Consider the following 14,444-nt stretch of genomic DNA (forward strand, 5'->3'; position numbering starts at 1 on the left):
TGGTTTATCCCCTTCTTTTTATCCTCACTCTGCTTCCAGCCTGTCATGTGATCTCATCCCTCAATTTTTAATTTGTTCTCTTCTAGTTGATTTTAAACTATTTTTATTTAACTGCCTCTTCATACCTACCTGTTATATCTATTGCATCTGTTATTTGCATATATATAATTATTAGATAGACTAATTTATCCCAGGAAACAGAGAAAGCAAAGCCACTTTACTATTTACGACTCTGTGGTTGTTACAAAGAGAAAAGGTCTACTGTATCCTTTCAGTAACACTTTATATTCTTCATTACTTTGAAATGCAAAATATTTGTGTAGTGATCATGACGCTATAAAATCAATCACTATCTGAATCATGAATGCCAAAACTATTCACACAAAAATTACAGATATAAATGAGTGCCAGTTGAAAAACTTTGTGTTGCCTTGGTTACCACCTGTGAGGATTTTTGCCTCAGGTACAAGTCTGGGTTGTGACTACACAAGAATTTATACCTACATATAATACTGGTAAAATATCAATACGTATATCGTAGGCACAATTGAACCAATATGACGCTACCAACTATCACTTACAGATTCTTTTGTTTTTCTAAAAGCTGAAAATATTCAAGTGTCAAAATGTTGAAACCTCAGGATGAAGTTGTGGGAAAAAAGGCAAACATTCACACAACACAAAAAAATGCAACCAGTTAAATATTTCCAACTGCTCAGAACGTTTATTTCGAGGGAAATCATGGTTAAAATTAAATTAAAATATAAAATTCAGAGGGGCAAGTCCCTGTTTGCGGGCAAGTGTTGAAACGAGGAGAGCAGGCTGCCCTCTGGAGGGGGGGAGAAAAGGAGGGGAGACAGGAATCTACAAAATGATGTTTTGGGGATGAGCCTGGTCATTCAGGTTATTTATGTATAAAAAAAAAAAAAAAAGGAAGAAAAAAAAACAAACAGATGCAGTTAGTTATTATAAACCCCACCCCCATCTGAAATGTCCTCATATGCAATCAGTGCTAAAGCTCTCTCGGTTTCCTTTATTCTGGTTTCTTACAGGAAGTTTTAGATCCTTTATCTTCTTCACTCTCTCGCCATCGGATTGAGCATTTTCCTCTCATTCTGTCTCGCTTTATGTAACATCTTTTTCTGCAGCTTTGAAAAAAGTAAACAAAAAGTCCTTCAAAAAATAAAATGCAGCAACCACATTTCATGTTCTACTATTACATATACAGTATATATATATAAATACATACATAAATATCTTACATGTACAACCAATTTTGAAAAGGGGGGGAAGAGAGAACCCAAAAGACTTATGAGGACTTGTGGAGGTGGGGGGAGCAGGGCCAAGGAGCCCATGGTTGCTCATTGTGAGGGTAGTGTGTCTTTGTTTTGTTTTTTTCTCTTTAAGCTTTACACACACGCACACAGCCTTTAGGGGGAGGGTGGTGGAAAGCATTCCTCAGTTGGCCCAGTAGGGGGAGCTGCCGTAGCTGGACTTGCTGCCTTGGGTCTTCTGCTGCATGCTGCTGGACGCACCGCGCTGACCTGGACCACCCTGCACAACACGACAAGAAAACGTTTCATTAAAACAACTTTGTTAAAGACGTATATTTGATGTGCGGTCAGAGTTTCTGTATACATCATAAAATGATAAACGCATTGATCAGTTTACCTGTCCGTCCTGTGCGAGGTGATGGTGCAGTAGCTGGGAGTGGGGCTGTTGGTGTGGCGGCAAGATGTGCAGGAACGGAGCAGGGGCGTAGCCAGGAGCCCCACCAGGGTTCAGGGGCCCCGTTCCCCCCAATGCTGAAGGCAGGCTGAAGGGAGGCGGTGTTCCTGTGTGGAAGCCCTGCTTGTCGAATGACTGAGGATTAACAGAGAGAGACACGAGGTTTAAAAAAAAAAAAAAAAAGCTCAGGAACTTGTTGACATTCAAATTAATCAGATTGTTTATTCAAGATAAAGAGCTGTTTAAACATGGTTTCTGGTCTGGATTGATTAAGATCAGTCAGTCTTTTAAAGCTACTTCAACAAGGTGTCGACACATGCAGAGAACAGAGGAAAGCGAGGTCACTCACCTGAGTTTTGCTGTAGATTGAACCTCCCATGTCTGGTACTCCTCCACCAGTACCTGACCCTGACAGTCCTGGTGCTGAGAGGAGAAAGAATGGGGAGGACAGAGACAGAAAGAGGGAGGAATAACAGAGAGGAAGGAAGTGATAGCGATAGAGAAAAATGGGGGGTTAAGGGGGGAGAAGAAGAACTGCGTGAACATTATGCACTGATTGTTCATTTCCACGGTTAGTAGAAAAGGGGGGGAAGGCCAGCCAGTCGGAGGAAGCGTAGTAAGTGAGGAGGTGCAGAGCCAGATCTCTCACTTCCTTTCACCGCTTGCATGTATCCATCACAGTGCGTTCAAACACATGCATATACACACCTTCTTCCAACACATTCTTGACTGCAGCATCATCTGTAATTGTGAGTACATCTGTTGTTCCCATGGGGACAAATACCCACTGACTTGGTGTATGCTGTGAGACTGTGCGCACGTTGTGTGTGTGTACCTTTCCCAGGGCCGCTGCCCGCTGACTTGGCCTGTGATTGGGCAGAGCCTCCGTACCCTCCCTTACTGTACTCCCCACCGTGGGCTTGAGATAGGTCATCAAAGGCTGAAGGAGGAGGAGGAGTACAGAAGAAGAGAGGAGGCAGAGTGAGCGGAGGAGGAGGAGGAGGAGGAGGTGGTGGGGATGGAAGAGAACAGAGATGGAGACCAGATGATGTGAAGAGAAGGACAGGAAGAGCAAAGAGGGGGGGGTGGAAGAATCAGAGGGGGGAGGAGGAGGGGGAGGGGAGAGAGAGGCAGTAAGGTAACCTGACTAACATGGCAGAGGTGTCTATATTGAGCCGTGTCCAACTTCAGCAGGGGGTTTGAGCTATGCATGCAGCACAAGCAAAAAAAACACTCAGGCCCAACTCCACACGCACATGCAGCATTTGGTGTACATGTGAACAAAATGTAAACGTTGTCTTAAGACTCCTCCATCACCACATCGTCTCTGAATATACCTGCCAAGTTCGTCTAGATAGCAGATATTTTTTACTTTGATATGATTCTGGTCAGAAAGCAAACGATACCACAGCAGCAACATTAAAAACCCAAAGAGCTAAGCTGCAGACACACGGTTTAAACTGCACAAACATGTCATGTATTTGTGCAACTTAGACAGTGCTGTCTTCTGCTTGCAGCAACTTCAGGTCACTTTTTTTTAAATTTTTTTTTACTCTTCTCTCATGATCAGTCGTGGAAAGAACAGAGTGAAAGGCTTTAAAGCTAGTGCTGCTGAAAGGTATCCAGAGTGATGACCTTCATTGTCTGACAAAGCTGTCTAGAGATCAATATTCAGCAGACTGAATTACTGGGACAGATATGCCACTGGTATCGAAGTTCATCTATGACAGGATGCTGAGAGGTTAAATCTGGACTGTCAAAGCTCAATGAGCCCGACAGGATTAACTCAAGTAAGATCATGAAATAGAGCAGCTTGTTAAAAGGAACTCTTGTATTCTCACTGAATTGAATTAAAAAAAAAAAAAAAAAAAAAAAAAAGTGGATGTGTTAACACCCTGATCAGTGACCGACAGAGTCCTGCTGGTTTGGTCCAGGTCGTACCTGTGCTGTATGCATGCTGTCCATAACTGGGCTGATGCTGTTGGTGGTACTGATTGGACGGGTTGGCCAGGCCCATCGTGGGTTGTTTGGCTGAAGCAGGAGGCACAAAGACGGTGGGGGCGTACTGGAAGGCTGAGGGAACCCCTGGCACACCAGTGTAGTACGGCAGACCTAAAGGTTGGACAATTAGAAGAATTAAAGCCACAAAACTTCACTAACAGTCAACACACAAATCTGGAATTTAAAAAGGCGCACTGGGATAAGATCGGAGTCTGTTTTGGGTCTCCAGAAAGGACAAAGTGTCTTCCATTAGTTTGTGCAGCTCTTTCTATGACTGTCTGTTTTCTATCTTGCTCATCAAACTACCCCCTGACTTGGTGTATGCTGGGTGTGTATGTACGCTGTGACGTACAGCGTTCCCACTGCCAGCCAAAGAGTTGCAACGCCCAACGGTGGTCGCTTGTTGTCTTGGCTCGAGACGTCCTTTTAAACAAACTAGCACCCCTAAAGGTTGATTTACTCATTACCAGTTTTCTTTCAATGCTTCATTATTAAAGCAGGAATAAAAAGTCCAAAACTCTGGTCCTCTTCACCACGTATCCCAGAACTAAGAGGCAGGAAGAGTCTTAATTCAAATCACGACATTTCAACAGTCTCCCTTCAGACAAGAAGAAAAAAAGTCTAATTAAGAGTTCATTCAAAGTGGTCTGCGTGCAGCATCCGACTCATTAACAAAAAAAAACATGTTTCTTTACCGGTGTATCCGTAGCCTGGGGGAAGAGGAGGGTTCAGGAAGGCCTGGTTCTGCGTCTGCTGACCCTGGTTCTGTCCTTGGCCCTGCCCCTGTGTCCCGGCCTGAGGAGCCTGCTGGGGCTGCGATTGTACTCCCGCTGTGGACAGGCTGGTTGGAGGAGCCGGAGACGAAGCGTCGTTCCTGCCAAACTTTGTTGCCTCACCTGGACAGAGAGGAAATCAATAAACGGTGTGTTGGCACCTCATCGTGAATCCTAACTCAACATCAAATGTGACTCACCAGAATATGGATTATTAGCCAGGCCATCTCTTCCAGGCATGGCGGCCGTGGTACCAGGGAATGTTACACCGTAATAGTCCTGTGTAGGAAGACGAGACGACATTGAGACTCAAAGTATCCAAACAAATACAACGAGCTGCCAAATAAATGTTCAGAGTGAAGTAAGAGCAGGCCCTGCTGGACACATCCAAACTATTCACCTCCATCTGAACAGTCCACATAACAGACCAGCACATCGAGTGCATGCTATACATTGTAATTCAATTAGCAGGAAAAGAACATTAAAACATGTTTAACATGTTTAAAAAACAAAACAAAACAAAAACAGACTCACCATTGGAAGACGAGACTGCAGCATCTGCAGATCTTCGTATCCGTAAATCTGCTGTTGAAAAAAAGAAAAGAAAAGAAAAACCAGTGATTAATTATTGAGAGTCATGTTAGGACTTTTACAAACTAACTTATATTTATCTTCATATCCATGTAGCTTCTAGTAGAGCTCTGTTTAGTGTCAGTGTGTTCCCCAGTTATCATTTCTCATCTAAACTAAAAACAAAGCAGAAAACTTTCTGCTGGAGTCGTTTAACGAAATGTAACCACTTTAAAAAAAAACACTGATTTAAAGGGTACAAATAAAAACAGGGATAACTGTGGCATGACATCAACACAAATCATGTTTCAGTGGCAATCTTTTTTTTTTTTTTTTTTTAAACTGGAGCCCAGGGGTCTAATGAAAACAGGCAGGAAGAAAGAAATCCTGAGGAGTGTTACCGGGTATGCTGGGAGCAAGCCGCCAGGGCCCATGATGTACTGGTTAGCCAGGAGAGGTGGCACTCCTTGGGCCAGGTTTGGAGGAGCTTTTCCTGGAAAAGAGATTCTTATTTAGCTCGACTGAGGTGAATGAGAGGGACTCAATAATAAAGTAAAGAAGAGAGACAACAGGAGCGCTTCTGGTATCCTTCAAACCCCCGGTGATGCTGGAAGGAAACCTTATAAAACAGTCCACGTCCAGGCACTCGGGATGGAAGGCCTTTAATTCACACGACTACAAACGTTCAAATCCACTTGTGCCTTTTTTCAGGGTCAAATAAAGTATGTTCATATCTTTGGGTTTACACTGTTCACATTTAGAAAACATCGATACTTGACTAGACGAAGGTCAACATGACGTGGGATTGTTTTTGGGGTTGGGTTCGATTCCCGTGTACCTACCTGATGTGGTGGTGAGCAGAGGAGCCGTGCGGCTGACTGCGGCTGACAGCGTGGCGTTTAGGCCGTTCGGAGTCAGTCCTGGTGCTCCAGATAGATGCAGCCCATTGGTGGTGGAGCTGCTGACAGCTTGAGGAGCAGGACTCGGATGGACCGCTTGGCTGGACGACGATGACGACGAAAATGCGTGGAGGCTGGCGCTGCTGCTGTCCTCGTTACTGATCTGATGAAACGGGAGCAGAGAGGTCGAATACATCTTTTATTTCTACATTTCAAACGGTCCTTACATCGATCTTGTGTCTGTTTAGAAGCATCGACACACTTACGGTGAGGGACGAGCTTGTGGTGAGGGATGATCCAGACGACAGACTACTGGTCACGTGACTGGGAGAGAGAGAGAGTAAAACGTTTGAGCCAGCCTGCTTACATCTGATGAAGCTTTCACAGAACTTAAAGGGTGCAGCGAGCAGGAAGATGGGAGATTCAGTCAAATATGATTCCACATAAAATGATTGAGATATGTGCTTGTAACCATCATTATCTCCAGACAAACAAACAAACTGGGTCATGTAAATAGTGTGCGTCTGAATCCTTTCTCACCTGCTGAGCGAGGGCATGGCTGTGGAGTGGGAAGGTGTAACTGCAGGGGAGGGGATGTGGTGGCTGGGACCACCGTCACTCGTCATGACAGGAGACTCCGTTTTCACTGTTCTTGACGTTGCTGTTTAAAAAAAAAGAAAAAAAACCTTATATACGAGCAAAACACAGTTTGAGATTGAAGATGAAAACAGAATTCATGACAGACTGTTCGAGTGTGCTGCTCTTTAAACTCTCTCCACTTCCTCTCAAATGCATTAAGCAATCCATCCTTATTATATTATATTGTATATTATTGCAGCACGGACAATGCTGAGGGTACTTACAGTCCTGAGTGCTCTGTGTCTTCATCCCACTGTAGCCGTTCTGTGAGAAGAAGACATTAAAAAGGTGACTTAATAGGTTGCAACTACAAACACTGAAAACTGCATCGTTTGTCCCACTATCAGCAACATCTCAAAGTCCGATTCACAGAACATAAACGTGACATTCAGGTGCAAACGTGCTCAAAGTGCTGTCCCTCTCTGTGCAGTCTGCTCATGTTTTATGACCGACTACTACTTCCTTCACATATTGGACACAGCTTTTTCAAGTATATTGCGAGTGAAGCTCATTAAAATGCCGCTGTTTGCTCCGCTGTGCAGTCTGGGCTGCATTTACTCCTCCCCGCGTGTATGCATGACTCATTTCACAGGTTCAGAAGGTGCATAAGCCCCACAATCTTTAAGGGATCAGGCCCTTGACAGTTTTACAAAGAGAACAAAAAGGTTTCCTCTTACTGTCAGAGTCACCGCTGACTGTATATCTTTGCTCTGAGAGTAGCCCAGGTGAGGCGGCAGGGTCCTTGGGCCACTGCTCTCCACCCGGTTGGCTGCTGTAGGAGCCGAGGACGACGGTGGAGCGGCTGCACTGGGAAGACCCAGGGAAGGGGAGGGCGTGGCACTGGGTAAGCCCACGGATGGTGAGGGGAAGCTGGGGTCTGATACAGCTGGAGGTAAGGTGGGTAAGCTGCTCATGTGGTCACTACCAACAGAAAGAAGAAGGTAAGAATACAAAAAAAACATTTTAATAGGAATGTTAGTAACGAATAATTGCTTAAGTAAACAGACAAACCCAGTTTCAGCAGTCAATAAAAAAGTGAAACGTACCTCACAGTTCCTGGTTTGGAGAACATGCTGCTCTGTGGCTGCTGAATGGGAACAGTGCTTTGGACAGACATGGGTGCCGGAGGTGCTGGGGCCTGAGCAGGGGCTTGCTCTCTGGCCGACTCGGCCTGTGATGAGTCTATTTTTACACTACCGGCCCCCGTCCCAAAGTCAAGAGCTCCAAACAGAACATTCAGACCAGGAACATCTGCAGAGCCTGGCATCTCCACCGCTGACGACGGAATCTGAGAAAACAAAGAGGAAGTTGAGTAGATGTGTGTCCAGGTGTGTGTGTTCATAAAAGCAGAAAAATCAACTTTAATATGAATATTTAAGCTATGGTGATGAACAGTAAATTCATCTGTTTAGTTGGTGAGATTGTCAAACAATTAGAAATCCTTGTTTTATACTGTTTTTGAACATGCTGCACATATATAGGCTAAAAAAAACCCACAAGATCCTATAGACGTGCATCCAACTGAGCGGACGGTCACCTCTCCAGCTAACAGACGATCTTATATGGATGAGTAAAATGATCTAGTTTCTGAACCAGGTTTTTTTTCCACTAGCTAGTTAAAGTTCAGGTATGGGTGGAGCGTACCTTCGAGGGAGGAGGGACTCTGCGTCTTTGGGCCTTTAGTTGCCGTGTCTGAGGGGCTTCTGTGATGGGCGGCTCCATGCCTGGCAGCTTGACTCCAGGAGACGCTCCGTCTCTCATGAGAGGGATGGAGGACTCGTGACCTGAAGGAGGTTGAAGGGGACAGTGTGATTTCACAATGTTAATGAAAGCTGTGAGTGAAAACAGGTCAGTGATGATTATCCTGCAACAAAATCGTATTCTGGAGGATTAGCAGAACTCAAGTATTTATCAGAGAACGCACTGGCTCAGCTTGAGCTCATTGTCCACAGCATGCTATTGTGAATAAATAAAACATTATCTCTGACATAACTGTAGTTTGCCTTCTGACATCAAGTTAGCGTGCTTGGAGCTGAGGCAACACTAGTGTTGACAGTTCTTATTCACAGCAAACTAAAACAGTCCACAGTCGGGCACGCAGCTGAGGAAACGCTAACTTCATACCTTTAAAACCAGCTTTGAAGCAACTATGTTAATCAGTTTCATAATAAATGAAAGCTTATGTGTTTATGTCATGTGTTATCCTCTGCAGACTTTCACCCTGCTTACACTATTCTTCGTCCTACCTGGTGGTGTGGGGACCTGTGGAGCGTGTGACTGCGACAGGCCCAGAGGCTCTGTGGTGGACAGGATGGACGACTGTTGTTGCCTCTGAGCTAGCTGGCTAAGCACCGCTGATGGTTCTGGCTGAAGCTTCATCTCCACTAAAAATGAAGTAGAGAATATATATTAACACATTTTAAAACAGTGATTTGGTTCACTGAAGCTCTTACTGTGTCCTTCCATAAACCTCTGTGTCGGGTGTTCATTTTAATGCGAGATCAACTCACAGTGTTGGGCAGTAACAGGACCGTTCTCAATCCTCTGAGCCTTGACCTCGATGGAGGGAGAAGGGGCAGGAGCAGGGTTCTGTCCTGCATCTTTGGAAACATTACTGTTGCTGGTTGTGGCCAACGTCTGGCTGACTCTCTGGCCGAGCCGAGGGCCGTTGAGCTGCTCTGAAGTCCTCATGTCAGAGCTAGGCGTTGGCTTAGGCGCATTAAGGGACCCAAACCCAGAACCCAGGACCGAGGACTGTGAGAGAGAAAAGAACTCATATGGGATTGTGTAGGAACGTACAGATCAGTTAACGTTTTGGTTGGTGCTTTCACACGTGCGAGTGATGTACAATTGGCTGTCCATACCAGTGCAGCGTGTGCGTAGGTGGTACCAGCAGAGGCGGCGTGGGCATAGCTGTTGGCTGTGGCGTGTGCGTAGCTGTGTGTTGCAGTGCGTCCGTTGTGGTGGGAATTGGTGAACACGAGACTTTGGCCCAAATCCTCAGCTGAGGGGCCGTCAACTATCGCCCCCAAGTCAGAGTCCATGGAAGTCATTCCAGCCTTGGGCAGCAGGCTAGCCAAGTCCACACTGTGAGGAAGCAGGGGAGTGAGTGTTTAGTTTGTGTTGTCTTGAGAAATTAGGCCTGTTTGTTTCTGCGAGTTAAACTGACTGGAAGGGGGCTTCTTACTTTTGACCAGGTGTGATGTGGTTCACAGGAGCAGCAGAGGCGGTGAATACTTTGGTCTCAGACAACTGTGGAAAGATGATGTACAGTATAAAACAGGCATCCATCACATTAATACAGGCGTGTCGTGTGAGATTTAATCTGTATTACCCACACTTAGAGACACTCTAAATAAACACCATTAAGTGATTTCTTTAATTATGCTCTGCAGCCAATCAGATTCAATGAAAGGAATCTCATTAAAACAGATGAATGAAAGGGGCTGCCTTACATCTTCATTCCATTCCTCTGAAGTCCAGTCTTCTACATTTCCTGTCCATGGTCCTAAAAATACAGGTCTGCAGTCAGATTGGTTGTAATGTTGTCAGCACCCAAAGTAGTGTTGTGACAAAGAAAATAGCACCACAAATACTCTTTTACAACAAAACATTTTGTGGCTTTTCAATCCAATCCTGCAGATTCATTTTACTTGAAAATATCTCTGATTCAAGGCGAGTGCATGCCAGGACATGATTCTGCTATATCCCTTTACCGGTTCCTTCTGCATGTTCGTTCCCATCGCCTTCCCATGTTTCCTGCCGAGTTCCAGAGTTAGCAGAGTAGTCAGCAGGATTGAAGGTGCTGCATAAGTACAGAGTGGAGATAAAACAGAAATATATAACAAACATCAAGAAAAGGGAAGGAATTCTGGTCTACTGAGCCTAATACATGCAGAATAGGGAGATTCAGAATTCTTTTTTTTCCACAGATTTCATTGAGATATGTGCTTGAATTTACCATCATCACCTCCATGTCCAACTTCAGGTGTAATATTTACAGTATGAAGATGTTCTTACCCCATTCCCTGGGAGGAGAATCTGTTGCCACCAGCTGCTCTTCCTCTTCCACGAGTCCCTGTCCCTGTCCCTGAAGAAAAGACAAAAACATCAGCAAACATTTCCTCAATGATGTCTCTGAGATGACCTCAAGAGTCCGGGACACAGTCAACTACACCTACTGAACACAAGCCTTACTTTAACTTACTGCTGTTTTCTCACAAACATGATTTTATGTTGACCTGCCTGTTTTCTTTGCTGAATACCTTCATCGCACTTATTGAAATGATTTCACGTCTGATTTTCTTATCTAAAATGTAGCAATTGTTCAAGCATGTGCTAAATATGTTAATATTCACTAAAAGAGCATAAATGAACAGGAATAGCAAACAAATTTAAACGGCTACTGTTTTTGCAAGAGCCTAAAATTATCTCAATAACCAAAGATTTGTTTTCGACCCAGAAACACGTTTTCCTTGTGGTTTTAGCTGACCTTTAACAACCACACAAAAAGACAGCAAAGACAATCTATAAATATATGAATTTCTCCACTGATGAAGCATACACTGCTATCTTGCATTTTTACTGAAGACGACCCTTCCCTCTCTTAAATAAATTAGATAGCCTCCAAATCCAGTCAAACTTCCGCACGATTTCCTGTACTAGTGACGACCCCCCCGCCCCCCCCCCCCCACACACACACACTGCGTCAGACAAACACTGGCCCACACAAGCAGCTGTGGGGAATGAACACATTCCAGACATGTTGAGTGCTGCAATGCTTCAAATGCCCACAGACACAAATAGACAAGCTGCCAACTACGTCACCAAAATATGCAAAACAACTACGAAGCATAACACACGTTTCATAAAGACACCCTCAAAAACAAAGATTATAATTGTACAGAAGTTTAAAATCTTTCATCTCATAAGACTTTGGATAAATGGGAACTAACTGGAAGCATTAGATAGCATGTTATTCTCTTTGGTAAACATTACTGAGATGTCATGAGCAAATATCAAGGTCTTGTTGTTCCGTAAAGCTCACCTCTTCCCCGTCCCCTACGTCCCGGGTCTCCCCGTCTCTCTCCAGGAGCCACCTCAAACCCATTCTCCTCCACCCGACCTGGAATGAAATGATAGACATAAGCAGCTTAGTTAATAATCACATTCACTGTTTAATTAACAAAAAGAAAGAAATCGACATTTTAAACATGTATCGCACACAGCAGACTTTCATACACAAAGGCGTCGACACAATCCAGACTACTCATCCTTCAGACAGAGTAAACATTGGTGGGTCCGAGCTTACCTTCACGCCCTCGGCTGATGCCTCTGCCCCTCCTGTTAGACCCCCCGCGTCCACGGCTGGTCTCCCTGTCTAGTCCTCTCTTCTCCCTGCTGTCTTTAATCTCTGAGGGTCCTCCTTCTTTCCCAATGTTCCGCTTCTTCCCCACAGTTTCCCAGGAGTTCTGGCAGGTTTAAACCAAGGAATTAGGTTGACTCAAAAAATACACCTTCATGACTTAGGTTTTGAATAGTTCACATTAATTTCAGCGAGAGTTGGCATATGAAAGGGGGAAACAATTTGTTATGTTGATAGGATCTCATATAGACTTACTGTGTCAGAGGTGCTCTCCAGCAGGAAATTGATGGCTCTGTTTACATCTTCGTTGCAGTCATGGAGGGCTACCATGCACTCATCTTGAGTCTTTCCAGTAACCTCAATCAACTGTGACAGTGCAAAACAGGAACACAATGCTATAATGTATATATGAACAAGTGATACAATGTGGATCGCATGCACCACAAATCCAAGGAGACATGTTATAAATACTGTGATTATGCACAAATAGATTACCTGTTTGACCTTGTCCTCAAAGTCTGCATCATTTTTGTCGTAGATCATCTGGGCTAAACGAATCTGTTCTGCTGTGGCCTGATAAAAAATAAACAACCCAAATTCAGTAAGAAACATAATACAAAACAGATGGCCTTTATAGACAATCCTTGTAAAACAACAAAACATAACAAGTTGTCAATTAAAAGCAGGAAATTAAGTGTACCTAACACTTTCAACTTTCATTATTGGTATTACAGCTTAACATGACAATCTTTCATTTTGAAAAAATGATCAATTAACTGTATTTTAATTAAGCAGGACAATTCCCTTTGCCTGATCACAACTTTGCATGCAAAAAAGGTGAAAACCCACCTGTATCTGTTTCTGTGGTTGTGTTGTTTGTGTGGTGGTGGGCAGCGTTTTGTCCCGAGTCCCCCGGGATTGGTTGCTGACCACTGAAGTCATCATATACAGTATATACAAAACAATGTATGTACAAAATAGAAAAAATCTAAAGAGGGAAATAAAGAGGACAACACAGGAGTCAAATGACACCAGTTACAACATGGTACAATTTTAAAACAGGGACAACACGATTAACTTTATATCATCAGTAAGACTAGCTGTTGTCAAGTATACCATGTAAGACTACTACCCCATCTGTTGCCCCCCACATCCACCTCCTACCTCCCAGTTTAAATTTAGCAAGCCAAGTGGGACTGTACTGGTGTCATCTTACAATCCTCCCTTGGTTTCAGACATTAAAAGGGCAGTGAGTATGCTCAAGCATATGTTAAATCTTTATAAATACCACCTTGCCCAATATGAGATGTGATATGACTTCTTGGTTGAAAAAAAAAAAAAAACACCCTGCCTCATATTATGTTATTGCTCGTTGCTAAAGAACCAGAGGACAACACATCGGGGGTTTAAAATGGGGTGTGGGCGAACTACTGTGAGGATTAGATGGTAACTTGCTTGAATCCAGCCTCTTTCAGTCCGCCCGTACTCAAAGCAAGTTAATCCAGATCGCGTCGAAGTGAAACTCAAAACAAGTCTGTAACATGAGCTGCGCTGGGCTAACGCTAGCTCTGGCCATGCTAACCGCTCGTCTTTTGTTCGGCGAGATCGACGCACGGCTCCCCCCGTTCTTGATTTAATTTTATCAGCCTAAAAACACAGAGTCGATCCACCACTCGATGGTAACACCGCTCGACTGGGCATGTACACTCATCAACACAATTAAATAAAACTGGAGTGACAGGTACGACGACTGTAATCCCTTTGTGTAAAAAGCGGAGAGGGACGCTAACCATGCTAACGTTAGCATCTTAACTGAAAGGAAAAGCGACGCGCGTGTGGCGTTGTCGTTTAAAACTGTTCAAGTCGGATACACATTTGTGTTGTGGTGACGAGAGTTTTGGCTAAAAATGAAGGGGGGAAAAAGGTCGTCGAAAAAAAGTCCTCGTTTATGTTTAGGTGAGACACCAGGTGGGCATGTGAACGGCCCGCTTACAATGCAGCGCGTGCAGCTAGTTAGCATTTCACCGAACAAGACGAAGATTTTTTTCTCCGAGTTAATCCACCGGATGTTCCTAAACTTCGTCAACAACTATACGAATTGACATCTGAGCTGCCCAAATGTCTTAGAAATCGATATTTAAAGCGCAATAAATCTTTATTCTTTCTTTACCTGCTAACACGCTTCGCTCAGCCAGCAGCAGATGCTGTCACGTGACCCACCGCGCCGTTGTTGTACGTTGTGGAGCTGACTCGGCCAATAGAAACCCGTCAAACATGGTCAGGTGGTTGTGCGACGTACCTTTTTACGTGCGCGTTCCAAAATTGGGGAGCGCGCTTCGTTGACATGTTGTTGTGTACCTGATGGTGAAAACTTTGAATTTGTTTTTCCTGTAGAGGACTCAAAAGGCCCAAACTGAATCAAAATCTGTTTCGGTCTTTCAGACAACTTGTAAACACACGCACATACAG

General features: G+C 44.2%; 1 protein-coding gene across 3 annotated transcripts; it reads right to left on the reverse strand.

Moving 5' to 3' along the window:
- Positions 1-697: 697 nt before the first annotated feature.
- LOC306827726 (ubiquitin-associated protein 2-like) lies at positions 698-14,246 on the reverse strand. Of its 3 annotated transcripts, none has more exons than XM_079349740.1 (29): positions 14,146-14,246; positions 12,825-12,963; positions 12,471-12,548; positions 12,231-12,341; positions 11,922-12,081; positions 11,658-11,735; positions 10,631-10,694; positions 10,327-10,415; positions 10,066-10,118; positions 9,798-9,862; positions 9,475-9,697; positions 9,121-9,364; positions 8,857-8,994; positions 8,255-8,394; positions 7,657-7,898; positions 7,288-7,531; positions 6,835-6,874; positions 6,512-6,632; positions 6,238-6,295; positions 5,915-6,134; positions 5,474-5,565; positions 5,037-5,087; positions 4,703-4,781; positions 4,425-4,625; positions 3,670-3,840; positions 2,564-2,668; positions 2,078-2,151; positions 1,672-1,863; positions 698-1,554 (listed from the first exon to the last, which is right to left on the reverse strand). In XM_079349740.1, the coding sequence occupies exons 2-29, from the start codon at positions 12,918-12,920 to the stop codon at positions 1,459-1,461; spliced, it is 3,525 nt and encodes a 1,174-aa protein (XP_079205866.1). In that variant the 5' UTR covers positions 12,921-12,963; positions 14,146-14,246; the 3' UTR covers positions 698-1,458. The 3 variants fall into 3 exon arrangements, with proteins under 3 accessions (XP_079205866.1, XP_079205865.1, XP_079205867.1); XM_079349739.1 differs by having other exon boundaries at positions 10,631-10,700; XM_079349741.1 differs by lacking the exon at positions 2,564-2,668 and having other exon boundaries at positions 10,631-10,700.
- Between the last annotated feature and the right edge of the window lie 198 nt (positions 14,247-14,444).

This window comes from Symphodus melops (genome assembly GCF_947650265.1).
Source record: "Symphodus melops genome assembly, chromosome: 1".
Lineage (NCBI taxonomy): Eukaryota > Metazoa > Chordata > Actinopteri > Labriformes > Labridae > Symphodus > Symphodus melops.

Excerpts from the sequence above, each read along its gene's own strand:
- LOC306827726 (XM_079349739.1), bottom strand. The coding sequence starts at position 12,920 with ATGATGACTTCAGTGGTCAGCAACCAATCCCGGGGGACTCGGGACAAA. Across the intron at positions 6,135-6,237 it reads CCACAAGCTCGTCCCTCACC|ATCAGTAACGAGGACAGCAG; the intron begins GTAAGTGTGTCG and ends CCGTTTCATCAG. Across the intron at positions 2,669-3,669 it reads ACAGCATGCATACAGCACAG|CCTTTGATGACCTATCTCAA; the intron begins GTACGACCTGGA and ends CTCCTCCTTCAG.